At 45.7% G+C, this 18,496-nt stretch overlaps 1 protein-coding gene across 18 annotated transcripts in view; it reads right to left on the bottom strand.

Annotated features, from left to right (window-relative positions):
* LOC129171697 (RNA binding protein fox-1 homolog 3-like) overlaps positions 1–18,496 on the bottom strand; it is a 328,221-nt gene that overhangs the window by 52,976 nt on the left and 256,749 nt on the right. For 14 of the 18 annotated variants that reach the window (XM_054760615.1, XM_054760602.1, XM_054760598.1 and 11 more), the window contains one exon: positions 1,571–1,876. In XM_054760615.1, the coding sequence (XP_054616590.1) occupies positions 1,571–1,876 (306 nt within the window). The remainder of the gene's footprint in view (positions 1–1,570; positions 1,877–18,496) is intronic. The other 4 variants (XM_054760607.1, XM_054760616.1, XM_054760608.1 and 1 more) reach the window with 1 other exon arrangement.

Below are 18,496 nucleotides of genomic sequence, written 5' to 3'. Positions count from 1 at the left end.
AAAGTATTTCAAGTAGCGAGAATGAAATGTATTATTTAACAAATTGGCTAAACTGCCAGCTTTGTGCGACGACGCGGACAGTTTGCCAAACGCCAAACGTTCCTGGTAACGCGAACACCGCTAATGAGTCCGAGCTGAGATTCCTGTCACGTCACAGAGGAGATGTTTGCAGGATGTTTGATGACTGTTTGCACCCTGTTGCAGGAAGGAGCTTCTCTCTAGTGCACCCCCCACCCCCCAGGAGGAGTCTAAATCATTCATGTCTACTGCATCCCCTCCCCCCCGCCACTGCACTCCAGTTTAGCTAACCTCCATGTGGTTGCGTAACTCCCATTAATGCACTGCATTTTTGCTTCCCGTGCAAAAAAGTAGTTCAATGTTGCAAAAAAAAAAAAAAAAAAAAAAAAACAAGATTCCAATCATAATGTGACTTTAAGTGCTGCTGGAATAGCAAAGTAGTCCATGGCATGCATCTAGAAACGCATTAATGCACGTTTGTGTTGTGTACATTTAGTGCTATGACGTTTGAATGCAATAATAGAGAATATTTTCATCTGTTTTATTCATGACTCTTCAGTTCAAACTTTAATGAGCTGAAGCCTATATGTGAGATAAGCCCTCCATATCAAAGATCAAACAATTCATTGTATTAGGTACACAATCTAATGCAATTCAATGCAAGAGTTGAACTGAAAATTCCAAAGGGTCCCTTAAGTTTGGGCACATTTCTAAGATAATAAATATAGTAAATAAAAATAGCAAATAGTATATAGACATATTTTCTTCTGTTTATTCACTTCATTGATGAGTTTTTATATTCTAAATATAATGTATTAAGTAATAATTACATCTTTATTAATATATATCATACATTATTACACTTGAGGTATAAATATTGACTATTAGTGATATATAATAAATTCTATATTAATTAATATAAAACTATAATAATGATATATAGTTCTGATATCGTATTTTCATTTAGTTTTATTAGTTTAGTTGTTTTAAATTCCTTTTTATTAGTTTTTTGGACTTAGTTGATTAGTTAGTTTTTATTTTTTTAATGACTTAAAAGTTCAATTGAATTAATAAGCAATAATGAAAATTTGTATTTTTTATTAGCTATTATTTTTTTAAAATTATTTAATCATTTTAGTCTTAAAATAGTTATGTACTTAACTTAAATCAAATTAAATAAATTATATATTAACATAATTAACATACATATAATAATGATACATAGTTCTTATGTAGTTTTTATTAGTTGATTTTTAAATTATTTAATCATTTAATTTATTATTTATTTTATTATTTATTATTTAATTTTCGTTTTAAAATAATTGTTAAATTAAAATAAATAACATGTTTTATTTATGAATTCTAATGTATAATGTACGTTTATTATGTGTACATTATATGGGTTCAGACTTTAGAGACACCCAAAAAACTGTATTATATTGGCCAAAGTGTTTTTTTGCCCTAAGATACACACTAGTGCGCCCCCTACAGGTGAGAAGGTGCTGAGAGGCAAACATTGACGTTGGAGAGAAGAAGAGTGAAAGGTGTTTACTTGCTGGCGGCCTGTGGAGGAGAAGAATGTTTGCAGGTGCTGAGCGACACTGACCGGTGCGGTCGTGGTGGCGGTGATGCTGGGCGTGCTGCTGTCTGTGCCCGCCGGCTCGCTGTGCGTGGGAGTGGGCGTGTACAGCGTCATGGCGTGCTCGGGGACGCGGCTCTGCCCGCTGTAGTCCGGCGTCGGGAGCGGGTGCGGCGCGGCGAACTCGGCGGGGATGCCGTTCTGTGGGGGCGGGGGGTACTGGGCCGGGGTGTAGGGCTGGGCCATCGCTTCCGGGGGGTTGGCGGCCTCTTGGTTACCCTGCCAGACACACACACACACACACACACGTTAGAGGACATGAAAGTCAGCGTTTGACTTGCAGCCATTAAAGGCGGGACAGCAGGGCATCACAGGAGCAGCCATCACAAGATGTCGCCCCCCGTTAGCGAGACCCTTGATCAGCGCTAATGAACACAGAGAAGAAGGAACGATCCGTTCATTGATCGCTCTTTGATTGGAACCTTTGCCCTCAACCACTGAGTCTGCTTAGCCTGAACATGTCACTACCTGATGGCGGCTTACTTTTATTTCTTTTTTTTTTACTTTAATAGCTTCACTTTGTAGTTAGGAAAGCGGGAGGGGCTTAAGACAATAAAAGCAGTCAATAACAGTCTTTCCAGCTTATTAGCAGCATGGGTGTGCAAACTGCAGCCATCTCGCTTGTTTTTGTTTTGGCCCAATTAAATGAATTATTAATGAGCTTTGCAATATTATTAGATATTACACTAATAAATAACACAAAAGTGAGTGAAGTGAGTGAACGAGTTTAATACCTGTGAGTCCCCAAACTCGCAAGTTTTGAACGACTGGTTCATGACTCTTTACTGCGTGTCCTCTGGAGTGGAACACAGCTAATAGTCTTTCAAGTCAACAGGCTTCTCGCACTAACACAAAACCATCAGTGAGAGTTTGGAGAAGATCTGATGGGACTTTCCCAGCGCTGACAAACAAGCACTTAGTGTCACACACAAACGCCATCGCGTGCAAATACGACTTGTTTGCTAAGAGCGTCTGGGTCCCCCGTGCACGTGATGATGATGTGCGCCGCTAATGGACTCGCACTGCTCAGCTCTCAGTGTGTTCTGGTCGTAGATTGCGTACTAACGAGCAAAGCCGTGCTGTGCCGCGACAAGGCGGGACCATAACGCCAGACTCCAATAACAAGCCGACAAATTTAAAGATGCACCCGATGGCAGCGGAGGACGTAATTCTTTGGGAAAAGAGAGCGAGTGCGAATAGAACACACACAGCAGCCGCTTTATGATTGGAGGGAAACAATAACGCCCCCCACCCATAAGAGAACTTTCCCTCCTTTACAAGCCGGCTGAGGACGGCAAGATGGGAGATAAACTAGTTTTATTCCTCGCCGCCTCCTCAAGCACATCCCACTCCGCCCGGCCAGGCGGGGGTCTTGTTGGAGGTGGGGGGGGTGGGGGGGTGGGGGGGGTGTTTAATGAGAGAGCTGTGCTGTAAATGTAGTGGAAATAATTCTGCTCAGACGTGTTGGCAAACAAACCTCAGCTGAAAAAGCGCTCGGCCAATTAAGGCGATGCTCCATTATCCAAATGAAAGGAAGGAAGCCTTGAGAGGGGAGGGGGGGATGAGGGGGGCTAGCATGCAGCCTGACCTCCCCCCCGCCTCCTCTTTCTTTATGATAGTCTACCCACCCCACCCCACCCCCCTTTATGCAGAAACTTTTTTTAATCTACCCCTGTGCTCCACTTTCCCGCTCCCTCCAGTCACGGCGTTATATAACACACTTCCTCATTCAAGGAAGCTCTTGATGTCGGCAATTTGAAAGCTTGTTTTTTTCTTCAAGCAAAACGTGGCCGCAGAAGGCAATGCACCTCCTGGCCTGACAGCTCAGAGATGCCCAAATGTAAGCTGGAATAGCATCATCATCATCATCATCATCATCAACATCAACAACAACAACAAGACGCTGAAGAAACAAAAGCTCAGCAGCCAAGAAACAACAAAGTGTTGAGCATCAAGCTCTTTGACTCCTCCTCATCACTGCGGTGGTCCTGATGCTTGAAGGAGGACCTTCTGTAGCGGATGTTATGTTGTGTAAACCTCACTCCCTGATGCCTTAACGGCAGCGCTGGACAATGAGTTGACAGCCCTTGGCTTGTAGCTCATTGGCTGCTTGACTTAACCCTCAATCAGTGGGGTTGTGTGGTTGCCGGTTCGAGCCCCGGCGTGTGCAGGGCTGAACTGCGTGGATGAGCGCTGTTACACTTGAACGTCGGAAATCATCATGACAGGAAAGACACAGGGGTCAAGAAACTGATATTGATCATCCTAAGATAAATATCAAGGACCCGCTGAAGGGTCTCACACTGGCCTCAGAACACACCTTGGGGGAACTGGTAGAAGTGGTAGGAGGCAAGGAAGTCTCTGCTTCAGATAAAGGACTCAAAGTTCCATTGTTGTTCTCAGCAAACCCCAGGCACAGGGGTCTGGGCCACCTCTCTGTCTCTTGGGTTTTGGAGTCTGCAGGGATACAATTTAACGGCTCGGAACACATGAAGGAGCCATCCGGAGCTGGTTGTAGAAGTCCATCAGTCAGCAGAACCAATAAAAGCCTCTTAAAAGTTGTTGTGCAAAGGAATGATGCTAACTTTTTTGCTTTCACAGTTTAAAGACTAGGATTCCTTACAGTTAGATTGTCGTCTACGTACTGATATGAACATTTAACCCATCCAGTGAACATTTTTTCATAATTTTCTGGTCCAGCTAAAGAACCAGAAAATAGTAAACAAGACTTGCACTGTTGACAAGGGAACCATGAACAGAACTTGGTTCCACAAGAACCGGACATCATCAACCATGAGGGCTGGTCCACTGGTTGCTGAACAGTCAAGTGTCGCTGTCTTGATGTGACCGTTTTTTTCCATTCATGACTTGTGCTTTCATTTGATCTCGATTTCTGTAGGATTTGGTTTTCAACAAAAATGACTGCCAAACGTATGTCTCGCTTATCGTACGGCCAAACATTACTCGTAACAAACCAGACAGCTTTCCCGCATATCATTCCATAAAAACGAAGGCCCAAACAAAGAATCCCACGTGTTGGTGACTCAGTCTTGTGGTTTTATTAATATTATTTAATTGGGTCTACATAATTTCTTACGGGAGAAAGTGATTTGGTTTCTGTACGATTTGGTTTTCAACGGACCCTTTGGAACAAATTAATAACGAAAAGCCAGGTGCTGCGTTGCCCGTCATGCCGTGCAGGTCAGGTCAGAAAACAAAACCGTGCACTAACAAGATTGCACGGCGCAGCCTGGAGGTGTGAGGTTTGCTTTTAATGGGACAAGCGGAAAAAAGGAGCCGGAGCTACGGCACTACAGAGGCTCAGCAACGTGGAAAGACGCTTTGAAAGGGCAGCGTGGAGAAAGTGACGAGAAGGAAGAAGGCGCAGGGCTTGTTAAGTAGCGCTGGCTCTCGTGTGATCTTTGCCGTCCTCTGATGTACGTGACAAACGAGTCATCCAACTGGAAGTGAGCGTCCAGAGGAGGGGGAAGGCCTGTGGATGGGAGTTGAGCTCGTCCTCGCTGTTGTCGAGATAATCGACCGCGATGAAAACGATGCACCGGCACATCACACGCTGCTGGACTGCTGCTCATTACACACAAATGTGGAAACGGAATCATGACAGGTTTTTCTGCCGCACTTGACCTTCCCCTCCCACCTCCATGACCCGCTGAAATTTGCCGCCTAAACCTCGTCTCCAATATGAAGAGTAACTTTTATTGATCTCGTTCCTTTTCTTCAGAGAGTGGCACCACCAGCATCTAATGTCAAATTGGATTGGGAATTCTCACTTAAGGAGATGACTTCTGGAGTGGACTTTTTGTTCCAAGCGTGAGCAGTCTCAGAGGTCAAGTGAGCTCGCCGGCGCCGCGCTCCGCCTCAGAGCGAATCGCAGCATTCAGAGAGAGAGAGAGAGAGAGAGAGAGTGAGAGACTTTGACGGGCGCTAACCTCGGTGTCGCCGCTAAAGCCTCGTCTATCTCGGCAGGTGCGAGCGCTTGGCCGGCCGCCAGCGATCCGTGATCCTCTTTAGCGGCGTCGAGAGGGCAAGAGGAGACGAGCTGTGCAAATAGAGAAGCTCTTAGGAGGAAGTCATATTGGCAGAGTGCTGCTCTGACTCATGTGTGCAGTAGCGGGTCAGCGCCGAGGCAAAATACAGCGGGCGACTAATTGCGCCGCTTTGGATCCGGAGGGAAATCACTCAAATGGGAGCATGCTGATCAATCTGCGCTGCAGCGGGTGGGCGGCGCTGATGGAGTGGGCAGCTTTATGGCTCCGGCTCAGTTACTCACGGCTCGGATCATTTCTCAGCAAAGCTTCTTTGCAGGAAGTGCGGCTGCTGATTGCATCTAATTCTACAAGTTTACTTAATGGGAGGCCAGTGAGCAGCAGCACCACGCTAAAATTGAGATGTTGTTTCCCTCCAAAGAATCGCTTCCTTCTCAAGTCCAAACCTGCCGGCCGGCGTGCGGTTGACGCAACACAAACGAAATCCGAGCTGCAGGAAAGCGTCTTGTTTTGCACGGCGAGGAGTCGGCCTGAGATGATTTCCAGCCGGTGTTCATTTAGTCTCAGTGGCGCATAAATAAAGGCGGTCTGGTCCGTCTAATTAGGCGGACCACATGATCTTCCTGCAACTCGGCCCGGTAACGTCACCAGAGGCTGCGGCTAATTACGAGAGGCGCCATTCCAAGGTGAGCCGAGACTCCAGTAGTAAACAACAACAGAACACCTTGGGCGGGTTCCCTCCCCCACACCCGCCAATTACAGCCCGGCGGGAAGACAGACGAGGAGAAGAAACCCAATTTAATGCAAATTCACAGCGCCGCCGCCTCGACGAAAGCCTGCTCCTCCTCGCCGCCACAGCGCATTCATGCTTGGGGGAGGAGCCCGTTATTGTTTGGTCTCGCATTCCCTGCCTGGAAAAGTCCCGTCTTTCCATTTCCCACCTCATTTGTATAAAAATCAATTCATGAGAAGAAACGCTGGCCGTCTTTGAGGCAATTTAGGTTTCCACCGCCCTTCTCTGAGAGACTTAATCGTTTTCACGTGTCACATGCGTTCTGTCCCCTCTAACCTGATTTGTCTTCGTTATGGCGAGAGCTTATTTGCACGCCGGGCCCTGGACTGAGCGGTGTTAGAAAGAGTTCATTTTCTTCGGTCCCTTGCTGATTTGTTCATTACATCGCCCGCGGATGCTCACACGCAGACGGCGGCGCCCTTAGTGACGCCCCCGGCTGCGAGATGCCGTTTAATAAAGACCGGATCACTTTGAACCCTCGTGACGTGTAATGAAGACGCCCGCTCATGGCAAACGCATGGACAAAAGAAGCAAAGTTGTCAGCCAATAAGGATCCCGACCTTCTGAGGAAGCCATCAGTTGAACGTGAATGGATTGCCGGCGCCATAACGGCTGACTGTCGTCTCTTTTGTTGCATAACACATATTTATATATAACACATTTACATGTGGGACTAATTAGCACGGTCAACGTCGCCATAAATATCACCTTGTTTTATGCCTGTGAATATTCTTATTCATCCAGGTCATTTTATTCAAAGACTAGATAGGACAGCTCACGTCTGACTAGAGCTGCGAGGGAACACTTTGGAGTGGTTGTCATGTGACAATGCAGGGATATTTGCCATGAAAGTTCACTTTTGCTTCAACAGGGTGTCAACTCGTCTTACGATATTTCTTCCATGGATTCATAGAAACAAGCTGAGAAAATATCATACTGGGCTTTTAGCCTTCCAATTGCTGTGGAAGGCTTTCCAGGTGGCGTGACATTTGTCACAAGAGCAAAAATGCCAATAAATATCACACTCAATAAATGGGTTTCTGATGCATGGATTTATCACAAAGAATATAACGTGTATGTACAGTAACATCACACGTCTTTCACATGAATTAGTAGTATTTGACTAAAACACCACTGATGTGTTACATCCTCCATCTTTTCACTTGAAATGGCGGTGGATCATCCCAGTGGAATGGATAATGGATGCCAGCTGGTGCAGCTGTGTTGGTCAGCCTCACTCCCTGACACCGTAAGAGCGGCCTTAGACATCAAGTTGACAGGCCGAGCATTTAGCTTGATGGCTAGCGTTCCTAACTCTTGACAAGAGAACCATGAACAGAACTTGGTTCCACTACAACTGGACATCATCAGCCGTGTGGGTTGGTCCATTGGCTGCTGTTTGATGTGACCTGCTTTTTCAGTAGCAACTTGTGCTTGTTTCATATCATTTCGCTTTTCGTAGGATTTGATTTTCGACAAAAATAATCCCCAAAGGTATGTCTCACTAATCGTACAGCCAAAGATCACATGGGGCATACTGGTCCATTTTCCCGCATATCATTCCAGGGAACCAAGTGCCCAAACAAAGAATCTCAGTCTTGAGGTGTTGTTGACATTATTTAACTGGATTTACTATTTTATGCAGGAAAACGATTTGTTTTTTGACGAACAAAAACCAAGTTACCATTGTACTAAGATTACTAGCAAAGGCATTGCCCACCACGGGGCGTGCTCAGGTCAGAAAAACGTACACGGACAAGGTGGAAGGTGCAAGGTGCAAGGTGCAGCACTCCCTGACAGTATAATGGTTGCGTTAGACATCAAGTTGAAAGTCCAAGCTTTTAGCTCGACGGCCTGGTTCGATCCCTGGCGCAATATGGCATGTTACACCTGTAAAGCCTCCCGTTTTCACCGGGAAACTACCGTATTTGACCTTTCTTTCCCGGTGCCCTCCCGATTTAATAGTAAAGCCGGTGGTGAGTAAAGTCTAGCTCATGAGGAACATGAGAGTTTCTCTCATTTTTTTTACCTTATTTTATCATGCAAATGCTGTGGATTCTTACGGCATGAGGGCAGTAGTGGGATCTAAAACATGCAAAGTTGTTAACAGCTAGCAGGAAGAAACTTACTGACCTTCATGAACAGGTGCAAACAATTCCGTAGTTGTGTTTATTGTTCACAACTGCAATGTAGAACTTTCTTATGGGAACACAAAGTGCGTAACAGTTATTGATGATCCAACCTTGACACTTTGGCGAGTAAAAAAAATGACAGTGTTGGTCTCCCAAGCAGCTGATTGTCATGTTAATTCAGCGCGCCGCGCCGCTCCTCGCGGGGACAAGATGTCATTACTTAGGCATGCAGGATTCCCAACATGACATTCCGTGACCGCTGTGACAATGGCAAACATATGCAAATGAGGGGAGCGTGCCACTCTCATTACCACCCCGTCACCGAGATGGACCCCTCCCACCGGGGCGCCAGGATGGAGAACAGGTGCCCGGTCTTGCATTCGTCATTCCTGATTGGTGCAGGGGGGGAGGGACAAGTTGGGCGGGATTCTTTGAAGCCATCCAAAGCTCATCTAATCAGACTTAAACTCCACTTATTAAGATTTGAGAGATAACTTTGATTCATCACAATCGTTTCATCACCGTCGTCTCCGCTCTTGTTTCCACTCCCCTCAGGCGGGCCGGGAGATGGACGGGAGCGAAGAGGAGAAGATATTAACAATATTAATGACCCGTGATCCTCGTCTCCTTAATGAGAAGCCTTATTAGCTGTGATTATCCGTGATGGAGCGCCGGTAATTCCTGAAAGCTTGGGAAAACTCGCACATAAATCGCTGATCTCGGGAAGAAGGGAGCGCTTCGGCACCGCTCAGATTCTGTCTCACGGATGCGAAGTCAGCGCACCGGTCTCAAAACTGTGGCGGCTAACGAGCGAGCTAACGTTGACACTGCTGAACGGCTCTTTGAACGCCCGATCGCTGAGGCAGCACTCCCACAAACTCCTGCACGCCACTCGCTCCAATTATAGGAAGCAGCGATCTTGTGGAGTCCCTGTCGCTTGCCAATGATTCCCTCTATGGGGATGGGGGGGCCGTCTGGTGAATCATTGCAAGCGTGGGTGTGTGAGTGTGTTCTCGTCCTGAATAATGCATGTACGTCCCTCTGGGAAGAAAGGGTGAGCTTTGGGGGATGGGGTTGGGTAGGTTGTATCGGAAAAGGAAGCAGGTGTTGGAAAAGTGGTAGCGGCTGACCACTGCAGTGTTTCCCTCCAGCAAGACGAACGACTCCCAACAGGAAGTTAGTGTGGCAGCGATGATGCTAACGGGCAGCGCTCGTTAGATGCTCCTCTTAAAAGCATCTTTGGGAGTTTAAGCACCCTCCACCCCCACCCCGCCCCCCTCTGAGATGACACTGTATCACGGCAACACCTGCTGGGCCCATTTCAGATAATAATCCCATTCCTACATGCCGGCGCAGCGCTCACACACACCAAATTGGATTGTTTGCATTACCGGCCTGCAGAGCGCGCCGCTCCCGCCTTCGGGCTTTATTAGATTCAAGCGCTCCTTCATAAACAAACGCTCCTTCTGGCGAAAGGTAAACAAGAAAAAAGAATCTACTAAATGCGGACAAGCCAACACTTTGTGGACACACTCCATTTATTTCCTCTAATTAAATCCCTTCAACTGGATTGAGGCCTGGCACCTGCCTTACCAGTCTATCCCTACCATTACATTGGGGGGGGACAATACATAAATAGGGTGGTCATAAAATCTTGTGTCTCAAGATCTCGCGAGATTAAAACATGACAACATTTCTTGCTCCGAAAATAAATGTCTTGTGGGCACGAGGCCTGGGACGGTAATAAATGCAATTCATTACTCACACAATAAATGATGTGTTCCTCAGGCAGGAAGAGGCTTCACTCTGTGCATTAGTTTCAGCACCTGGGCGCAACGGCATGAACGGAGTGAGCCCTCTTCTCAGTCATACGGTCTCCTTATCTCGGTGGGGGGAGGCGGGGCCGCGAGCAGTGTAACGTAGTAGAAATGAAATCAGTAGATTGCAATATGTTGTCATATAATTGATATTTTTTCATTGTACTTTTCTTAAAAGTAACGTTAAAATCCCATCCCTTCTTATTCTCAAAGACCCAATTTGTTTCATCTGGCGACACCCCTAATAAATAAATCCATCATTTTCATTGAAATAATAGCACATCAGACGCCTTCACTGATTTCATTTTAATGACACACCGACCCAATAGTAATAAAAAAAAACGTCATTGGGGTTCTGACATTCTTCTGCAGTGCTTCTTTTTCCCCGACTTGTGAGATGAGTGTGAACCCGCAGAAGTCAGCAACGGAATACAAATGCCAGGTGCGGGTAAAGAATGGAGCGCGGCCACACGTGGAAAGGCACGGCAATACAAACGCAAGAGATGCATCACGGCGCCGCTGACAGCACCTTTAGGACGCAGACGAGGGCCCGAGCGTGAGGGAGGCCCGACACAGTAAATAAAAATACAATTTCCTCCGGTGACACGGCCATTCTGTTGGAAGCCTGACTCTAATTATTCCCAGCACTTTGAGGGATGGCCTCGCGCCGCATTCATCTGTGCACGTGCACGCATGATGCACTTTTAACGAGCTGGCGGCGCCGTGAGAGAGTCCTCACCACGAGGACACAGCCACGAGACTCACTGGATGCTTTCATATAAAAGAACACATGCAGCACGTGCACTAAAACAGTGTTTCTTCTATGTGAAGATATGCACCTTCTCCAAGTCTCTAATGTGAGTTTAGCTGTCATACGAGGCTTTAATGTGTCTTTAAGTGACATCTGCTTTGCCTCTTGTGGTTACGCTGATACTCATAAAAAATAATAATAAACACTGACTGCTCCTGCAGCGTCTACTATACTTTAACTACTTCAAATGACCAAGTATAGTCAGGGAAACGTACGTAAAGGTAGAGTGGATTCAATAGATTGATGGATTGCTTTGAACCTTTAAAAACACTAATTTTTTAAATCTTAAAAATATATATACCTAATTAAAAAATTTACATAATTAAATAAAACAAATAATAAAAAAATATTTTCCACTACACAGTGATTTCTTTTGGATGGATGGATGAGAGAATGTTTAAATTGTTACAGTATATACAGACAATCTAATCATTTATTATTTAATATTCGACTGCCATTATTGTTGTTGTCCACTTTCCACTTTTGACTAACCAAATACACATTTTCATTCCATTTCCAATACAAAAATGAAGTTTTGGAGTTAAGATATGGCAGTTTGATACATTTCTATACAACGGGATTCATGTCACGTATTCTAACTGTCACTGGTAAACAAGTAGGTTCATGTTTTCTCCATATATTTAAAAAATATTGACTTATTCCATCTTCTACCACTTTAATTTGTGTCCTTGTTGGCGTAAACACACTTCGTCTTCTTTTCTTGTGAGTGGAATGTTCATGTCGCACCATTAGTCGACTGGTGCACGGGCAGAAACACCATACAATACTACACGATACAATACAAATACCCTGATGATGCATGGATGAAAGTAGAAATACCATACAATACTACACGATACAATACAAATACCCTGATGATGCATGGATGAAAGTAGAAATACCATACAATACTACACGATACAATACAAATACCCTGATGATGCATGGATGAAAGTAGAAAAACCCTACAATACTACACGATACAATACAAATACCCTGATGGTGCATGGATGAAAGTAGAAAAACCCTACAATACTACACGATACAATACAAATACCCTGATGATGCATGGATGAAAGTAGAAATACCATACAATACTACACGATACAATACAAATACCCTGATGGTGCATGGATGAAAGTGAAACATGTAAGACGAATCTGGTTTCCAATCAAATCGTCTGTGTGTTACAAGAATTGCAATTTGTATTTTTTTCATGTAAACCTACTGCACCTTTGCACCACCACCACTGCCCCCCCTCCCCGAAACAACTAGCTCAGATAGCAATGAGTAATGCGTACACGGCGTGCGGTTAAGAATAAGTCTGAGAATTCTCATTAGAAGCCTTGTGTGAGAGTGTGCTGCGTGTCCTCTGGCCAGGAAAGCGCTCGTAGCTCATTGGCAAGCCGGATCAATCCCCAAGTCACCCGAGACCATCAATCAATCAATAAGCCTGCCGATACGCCGGCTCCTCCCACCGCGAGAGGCCATCTTGGCGAGGGATACGTCTGGCAAATAGGCTTTTAACGTAATAGCTCTGCGCATGTTGATTGATGCGGCGCAATGTTTGCATGTTGACACAAGCTGTAATGGTGATGCACAGCAGGGCCTGTGTTTACATGCACCATCAGCACACACACACACACACACACACACACACACACACACACACACACACACACACGTACAGTAATGCAGAGGACGGCAGCTCACATTCCAATCGTGTTTATGAAAATCCAAACAAGATCAAACCGGTTTTGAAACGGCGGCCTCCTCGCAAACATCTGCCCCCTCGGTGGCGGGAATCAAACGGGAGAAATGAGAGGAGGGAGGGCCGGAAGCGCAACGCTTTCCTTTCCAATTAATCAGCCCGACACATCAGAATTACAAACAAAAGTTGGAGCAAGCAGGAAGTGGAGACGTGCCACATAAGGCCAACGGCGAGCTCATTTCAAGCATTGCCGTCACATCCCAAGAGTTCCATGCTAACGTCCACGTGTGAAGTGTTTGGAAAACAAATAAATGAGATAATTCAAGGTAGACAGCATATCCAGCAGCAACCACCGTGCTTGGGCATCCTCACTTCCTTAAAGTAACAGAAGATTTATTTCAGCACACAAAAACAAAAAGTCCAGTAAGTATGTTGAAAATCAGTCGTGGCGTGTTTGTCATTGTACATTTCATGTGTGCTGCTGTTCAAGACACATAAGTCATCAAACATGAAAGCTATACAGCAAATCCTTGCACATTTGCCATTCAGCATTTGCACAATTATCAGATTTTAGGCTAAAAAACATTTCCCCCCCCCAAAAAAACACACCTCGTTCACCTGAAGTTATTATTCTTATTCTTATTATTATAATATACAGTATTCATGTGCCAGCCCACAATTTTAAAATGTTTGTCTTTCTGCTGCACTGACAATGTTTTTATTTCAAGCACTGAGATCTTACACTTTGTTCGGCAGTCCTTGAACGCACCATAGTTGCATGCTAATCTAAAAATTACAACACTCACTTATGGCAAATGTTGATCCGACAACAGCGAGTGGGAGGGTTTGGAGGGGGAGGAGTGACCTCTGTGCCGTATCAATTACTCGCGGATTTTCGTCATTCGCTGGCGGGGCTCTACTGGACATGCGACAAACCACACGTGGTTTTTCCAGCAGGAAGCTCAACAAAACATTTTTTGAAAACAGAAGGCAATTCAAAGCACAGGCACTTAAATGGGCAAATGTCCAATTGAAGTAAACAATCCAAGACCAGCATATGTTATCAAAAATGTCACTTAGAAAAAGACTAATGCAACAAAGGCAGTGTTTGAAAGCTAAGACTTAGCTGTTCCATTGGTACGATTATCCTCTACTGATAAAATTCACTGGACGAGCAGCTTCATTTACTCTCATCCAGTAGCAAATATGAAAAAACAAACATCTACAGAAACCACCAAAGTCTTCCCCTTTACTTTAATACCATCCATGTACGTCTTATTTATTTTGGATGTGTCGTTTTTAATCAAAACGCCCCTCTTATGGTTTAAGAGGTTATCTTCCACCTGCTCTAAACTATTTATTCATTTGTTTTCTGTACAAGCAAAGCTCATGTCGGTCCAGAGCAGCAAGTATGGGACGGCAGCTTGTTTAAAGGAGGCGTGCGAACTCTGTTAATAAGCAGAGTCTCGGTCCTGGCCGTGCTCATCCATCACGTCCAATGGGAATATCTTTAAAGGTCAGGCCCAGTCATAAAGAAAGCAGAGCCTTGGCTAAACTTTCCTCGCCGTTTCCGGAGCTCTAATCACCCACCGCCAAATCTGAAGTGTGTCTTTTGATTGGCTTTTCACGGCACTGTCTTCAAAGTGAAGCACGGGAGATGGGGGGAGGGGGGCTGTTAACTTGTCGGAATCGAGCGGGCCGGAAGCGCACGGGGCATGAAAGCTAAAATAAAATAGCTGTGTTATTTTTTTATGAGGCTGCACAAACCGTGTGGAAGGTGTCGGGAAATGAAGGCTAAGCGGCTAAAGAGCGCCACTGTCAGACACGTGTCACGGTGGTGCTTCGATCCGGCCTTCCTCCTCGCGCTAATGACTGTCAACACGACAAGCAGGGCCGTCTGAAGGGGAGAAAATTACTTGCTGAAAAGCAATTGACTGACCCCCATCATTTCTCAGGGAACCACTGACCTGTGAATATTTCATTAAAGTCGTGAGGCACATAGAAATGGGAGGTGGGGGGTGGGGGTGATTGCATGGGGGTGTTGATTCGTCGGGCTGTCAAGTGTCAGTGAGGGAAGCGGGGGGCCGACCTGCCCGCCATGAGGAGGCATCGCAGAGCAACAACAGATGGAAAGGACGACGTGGACAAGCAGGAATGTTTGGACGAAGACGTGATGGGTTTTGGGGTGGAGCTTTTCTTTTAGCCTCAGCGTGACATTTGTCTTACGTCCACAAACATCGGGGGGTGGCGGGAAAAAGAGAAGACGGGCAAAGTGAGAGAAAATCAATCCGCCGGCAAGCCTGATTGATCGGCGGAGTTTTGGACAATTTCATCAGGAGAGCGGCCTAAGCAGAGATGACAGCCGCCATATTGCGAGGTGGAGATTGATACCTGCATTAGGGGCCGGATCAAGGCAGGATGGGCCGGTAAATACGCCGGCCTGCTAGCTACCCGCCATGACGACTTAATGCCCGGGAAATCCTCACGAGCCACACTTTACTTCTCCAAACTCGGACTGGATGGGATAATTGAGTCAATTAGGAGCGGCGTAATCCGCGGCGGAGATCTTCAAAAGGAAAAAAGTACAGTCAAGGTTTGGCTGCGGTCTCAAGGATATAAACAAAAAGAAGTCAGAGATGGTCCGTGTTTATCCAAGCATGGCGGGAAAGAGCGCAAGGATTAGTTTGGCTCTCACACAGGAAGCTCACGCTACATATTAACAATATTCACTTTTATTCCACGCTTTCAGTGCGACTGCCGCAGAAGCAAACGCTGATGGAAGTGTCAAATCACGCCGACTGGTGCTTAACAAACAAAAGAAAAGTTGGAGACATTCTTGACATTTTAAGCTTCAAAAAGAAGAAAGTTGAGGTGTTGCGGAGCGGCGGAAGAGGTGAAGGAGGCTTGGGAATACTGCTGATTGGCCGGATAAAGGAGTGATAGAAGGCTTCCTTCTAAACACATACGTGACCCCCCCCTCACCTGCTCGGTGCGGCGAGGAAGGAGAGGGCTGGGCTTCCTGGCCCGAGCGCGATGGTGGAGGCGAGCCGTCTTCAAAGGAGTCAGGTTGGGTCGAGATGCCACTCTTCCTTCCTTCCCTTGGCTTCCCCGACAAGAATGTGCTTTCTGAGCAAAATGGGCGCACCTCACTTTGAAGCTGGAGCTCCTTCTTCCTGGTGGAGAAGACTCCTAATGATCGCCATGAAAACGCAACCTTGACCCTGGGGGTCACCTCAAAAACTGCTGACTGTCACTGCCGGAATGGGGTCTTGGACTGGTCTCAGCGGGCACTCGGAGACGAGGAAAGCCTCCTGGAATTGTCCTAAATGCAGAAAACTGTTGAGCTCAGACAGAATCAATGTGTGCTTTCCAGCGTAATTGGATGCTCTCACAAAGGCAATCTTGAAATGGAAATAGCACTTTGCTGAGGAGATGAAAAGAAGCAGGGAGGCGCCCCTCCATCAAGCTGCTAACCCAGCAAACTTGCTACTGGAGACCAAAAGTCCACTTGAGGAGCGTTTCATTTGCATCCAAATGATTGCAGCGGTGGTGGTGATGATGATGATGATGATGCACATTCTCATCCAAACAGACTGACCTCCGTGCATGTGTGCTCCGATTCACTACTGCGGATCATTTTCCTGAGCCGACGTGTTGTGGCAACCGCCTGGCAGCTTTTCGCCGGTGGGTCACACGTGCTTCCGCCAGATAGAAAAACATGGCGCCCTCGGAGTGGCGCCGCCGCGTTATCGAGTCACGGCAGGCCGCGCTAATCGCAACGCTCGCCTTCTTTGCAGGAAGCCGGGAAGACGAGGCCAGAGGACGTTAATGTTCGAGCTTTAATCATAAAAAAAAACATCTTCTTTGTGAGTGTGAAAATGTAATTTAGGACCTTCAGTCACTTAGGTGGACTTCATAAACACCCCCACATCAAGAACCGCTTTCACAGACAGCAAGGATAGTTTCATTTATTTTTCTTTCTGGTTCAAATGTTAGCACGAGATGAATACAACACTTTGATTGGCCAAAAGGGAACAGCAACAAAACACACGGCGGCACATACATTGCAAAAAATAAGTATTTGATCCCCCTACCAACCAGAATGCCACCAGTTATGTGTCCATGAAACACACAAATGAGGCCTGCGCCTTTAAGAAAGTACTCCTAATCTAAAGTCATGCTGTGGATAAAAGACACCTGTCAGACTAACAAGACCAAAGAGCTGAGCTCAGGGACAGGATTATCAATCGCACCATGCAACATTTCACCTGGTGGGGTACGGATGGTTGCAAGAAAGTGAGGGAGCAGCCCGCAGTGACAAGGGAGGAGCTGCTTGATGATGTCAGAGGAGTTGGGAGCACAGTCAGCAAGAAAAACACAAGTAAGACACTTTGCTGTAAGGACTGAGATCCTGCAGTGCCCGCCTTTCCTATTGTACAGCGCCTTTTTTCAGAAATGAATGAATAAATGATGGCTGTTTGGTGGTAGACTAGTCTATTATTAGTCCAAATACAGTATATTGAAATACAAGTGGTACGTAGTATTCTGGCCACTAGACGACACTAAACAGTGACACATTAGCTTACATGACATTACCTTAACACTGCATGAAGTCATGAAGTCAACCATGGCATGTCCCACATGATAGAGTGACAAAAACCTTCTCCTCCCCTTCCGTGTGGAAGTGGAAAGCTTTTTTTGTAACTTTAGAAGGCATAAATTTGAGGCTAACTGTTAACTCACTAGCTAGCAGCCGTCCCCAGGCCCTGCAGCACAGGAGTTGCACAATGTGTTGTAAACAACGAATAATAGAAGTGTAAAGGTGACTCTAGGGGTGTTACTTTATGTCTACGGGGCTTTAATAATGTTGAAAATCGTATTTAGAAAGTCATAAACGGGCTAGCTATGCTCTCACTATGGCAATATTCCATTTGTTAACATTGAATCCTGAATATCACGGAAATTCATTCAGCGCGGTCGGGTCCGGAACCAATTAACCGCTATAAACGAGGGACGACTGTATTTATTTCCCTGAATCAAAAACAAAATGGCCCTGCACATTTCAGATTCAGCATTCACGGCCCCGCAAAATTGCTTTCAGTCCAAAATGTGTGTTTAAAAACGCTGGTAAAATGTACAGCATAGGTGTTCCACTGCTTATGTCTTCATTGCTCATGTTTTTTCATCAAGTGTCAAGAGTTTGCATTTTGTTCGATGGTCCTCGAACGCACCATAGTTATCTTAGCTACACCCTAGGGATTAAACCTGGGTTGTGTGGCGAGTGAGCGATGGCCATTGAGAGAGAAGTGGAGGGCTCCGGAGCTGAATCTAATCTAATAATTACAACACTCACTTTTATTGCAAATGTTGAGATGAAAACGGAGGAGAACGTCAACGTATTTTTGTAAAATTACTTGTGTTTTTTTTCCTCATTTGCTGGTGCTCCCGGAAGGTAGCCCCCCGTAAAAGGAATGATCTACTGTCATTTATAAGATCTTCAAAAATTCTGGACTGTTCACATCTTTGTAAGGTGTTTGCCAAAAATACGAAAATGAGTCAACTTTCACC

Source organism: Dunckerocampus dactyliophorus, chromosome 18 (genome assembly GCF_027744805.1).
Source record: "Dunckerocampus dactyliophorus isolate RoL2022-P2 chromosome 18, RoL_Ddac_1.1, whole genome shotgun sequence".
NCBI lineage: Eukaryota > Metazoa > Chordata > Actinopteri > Syngnathiformes > Syngnathidae > Dunckerocampus > Dunckerocampus dactyliophorus.
Note: the sequence above shows the minus strand (reverse complement) of the source record. Positions and strands in the feature narration are given on the sequence as shown.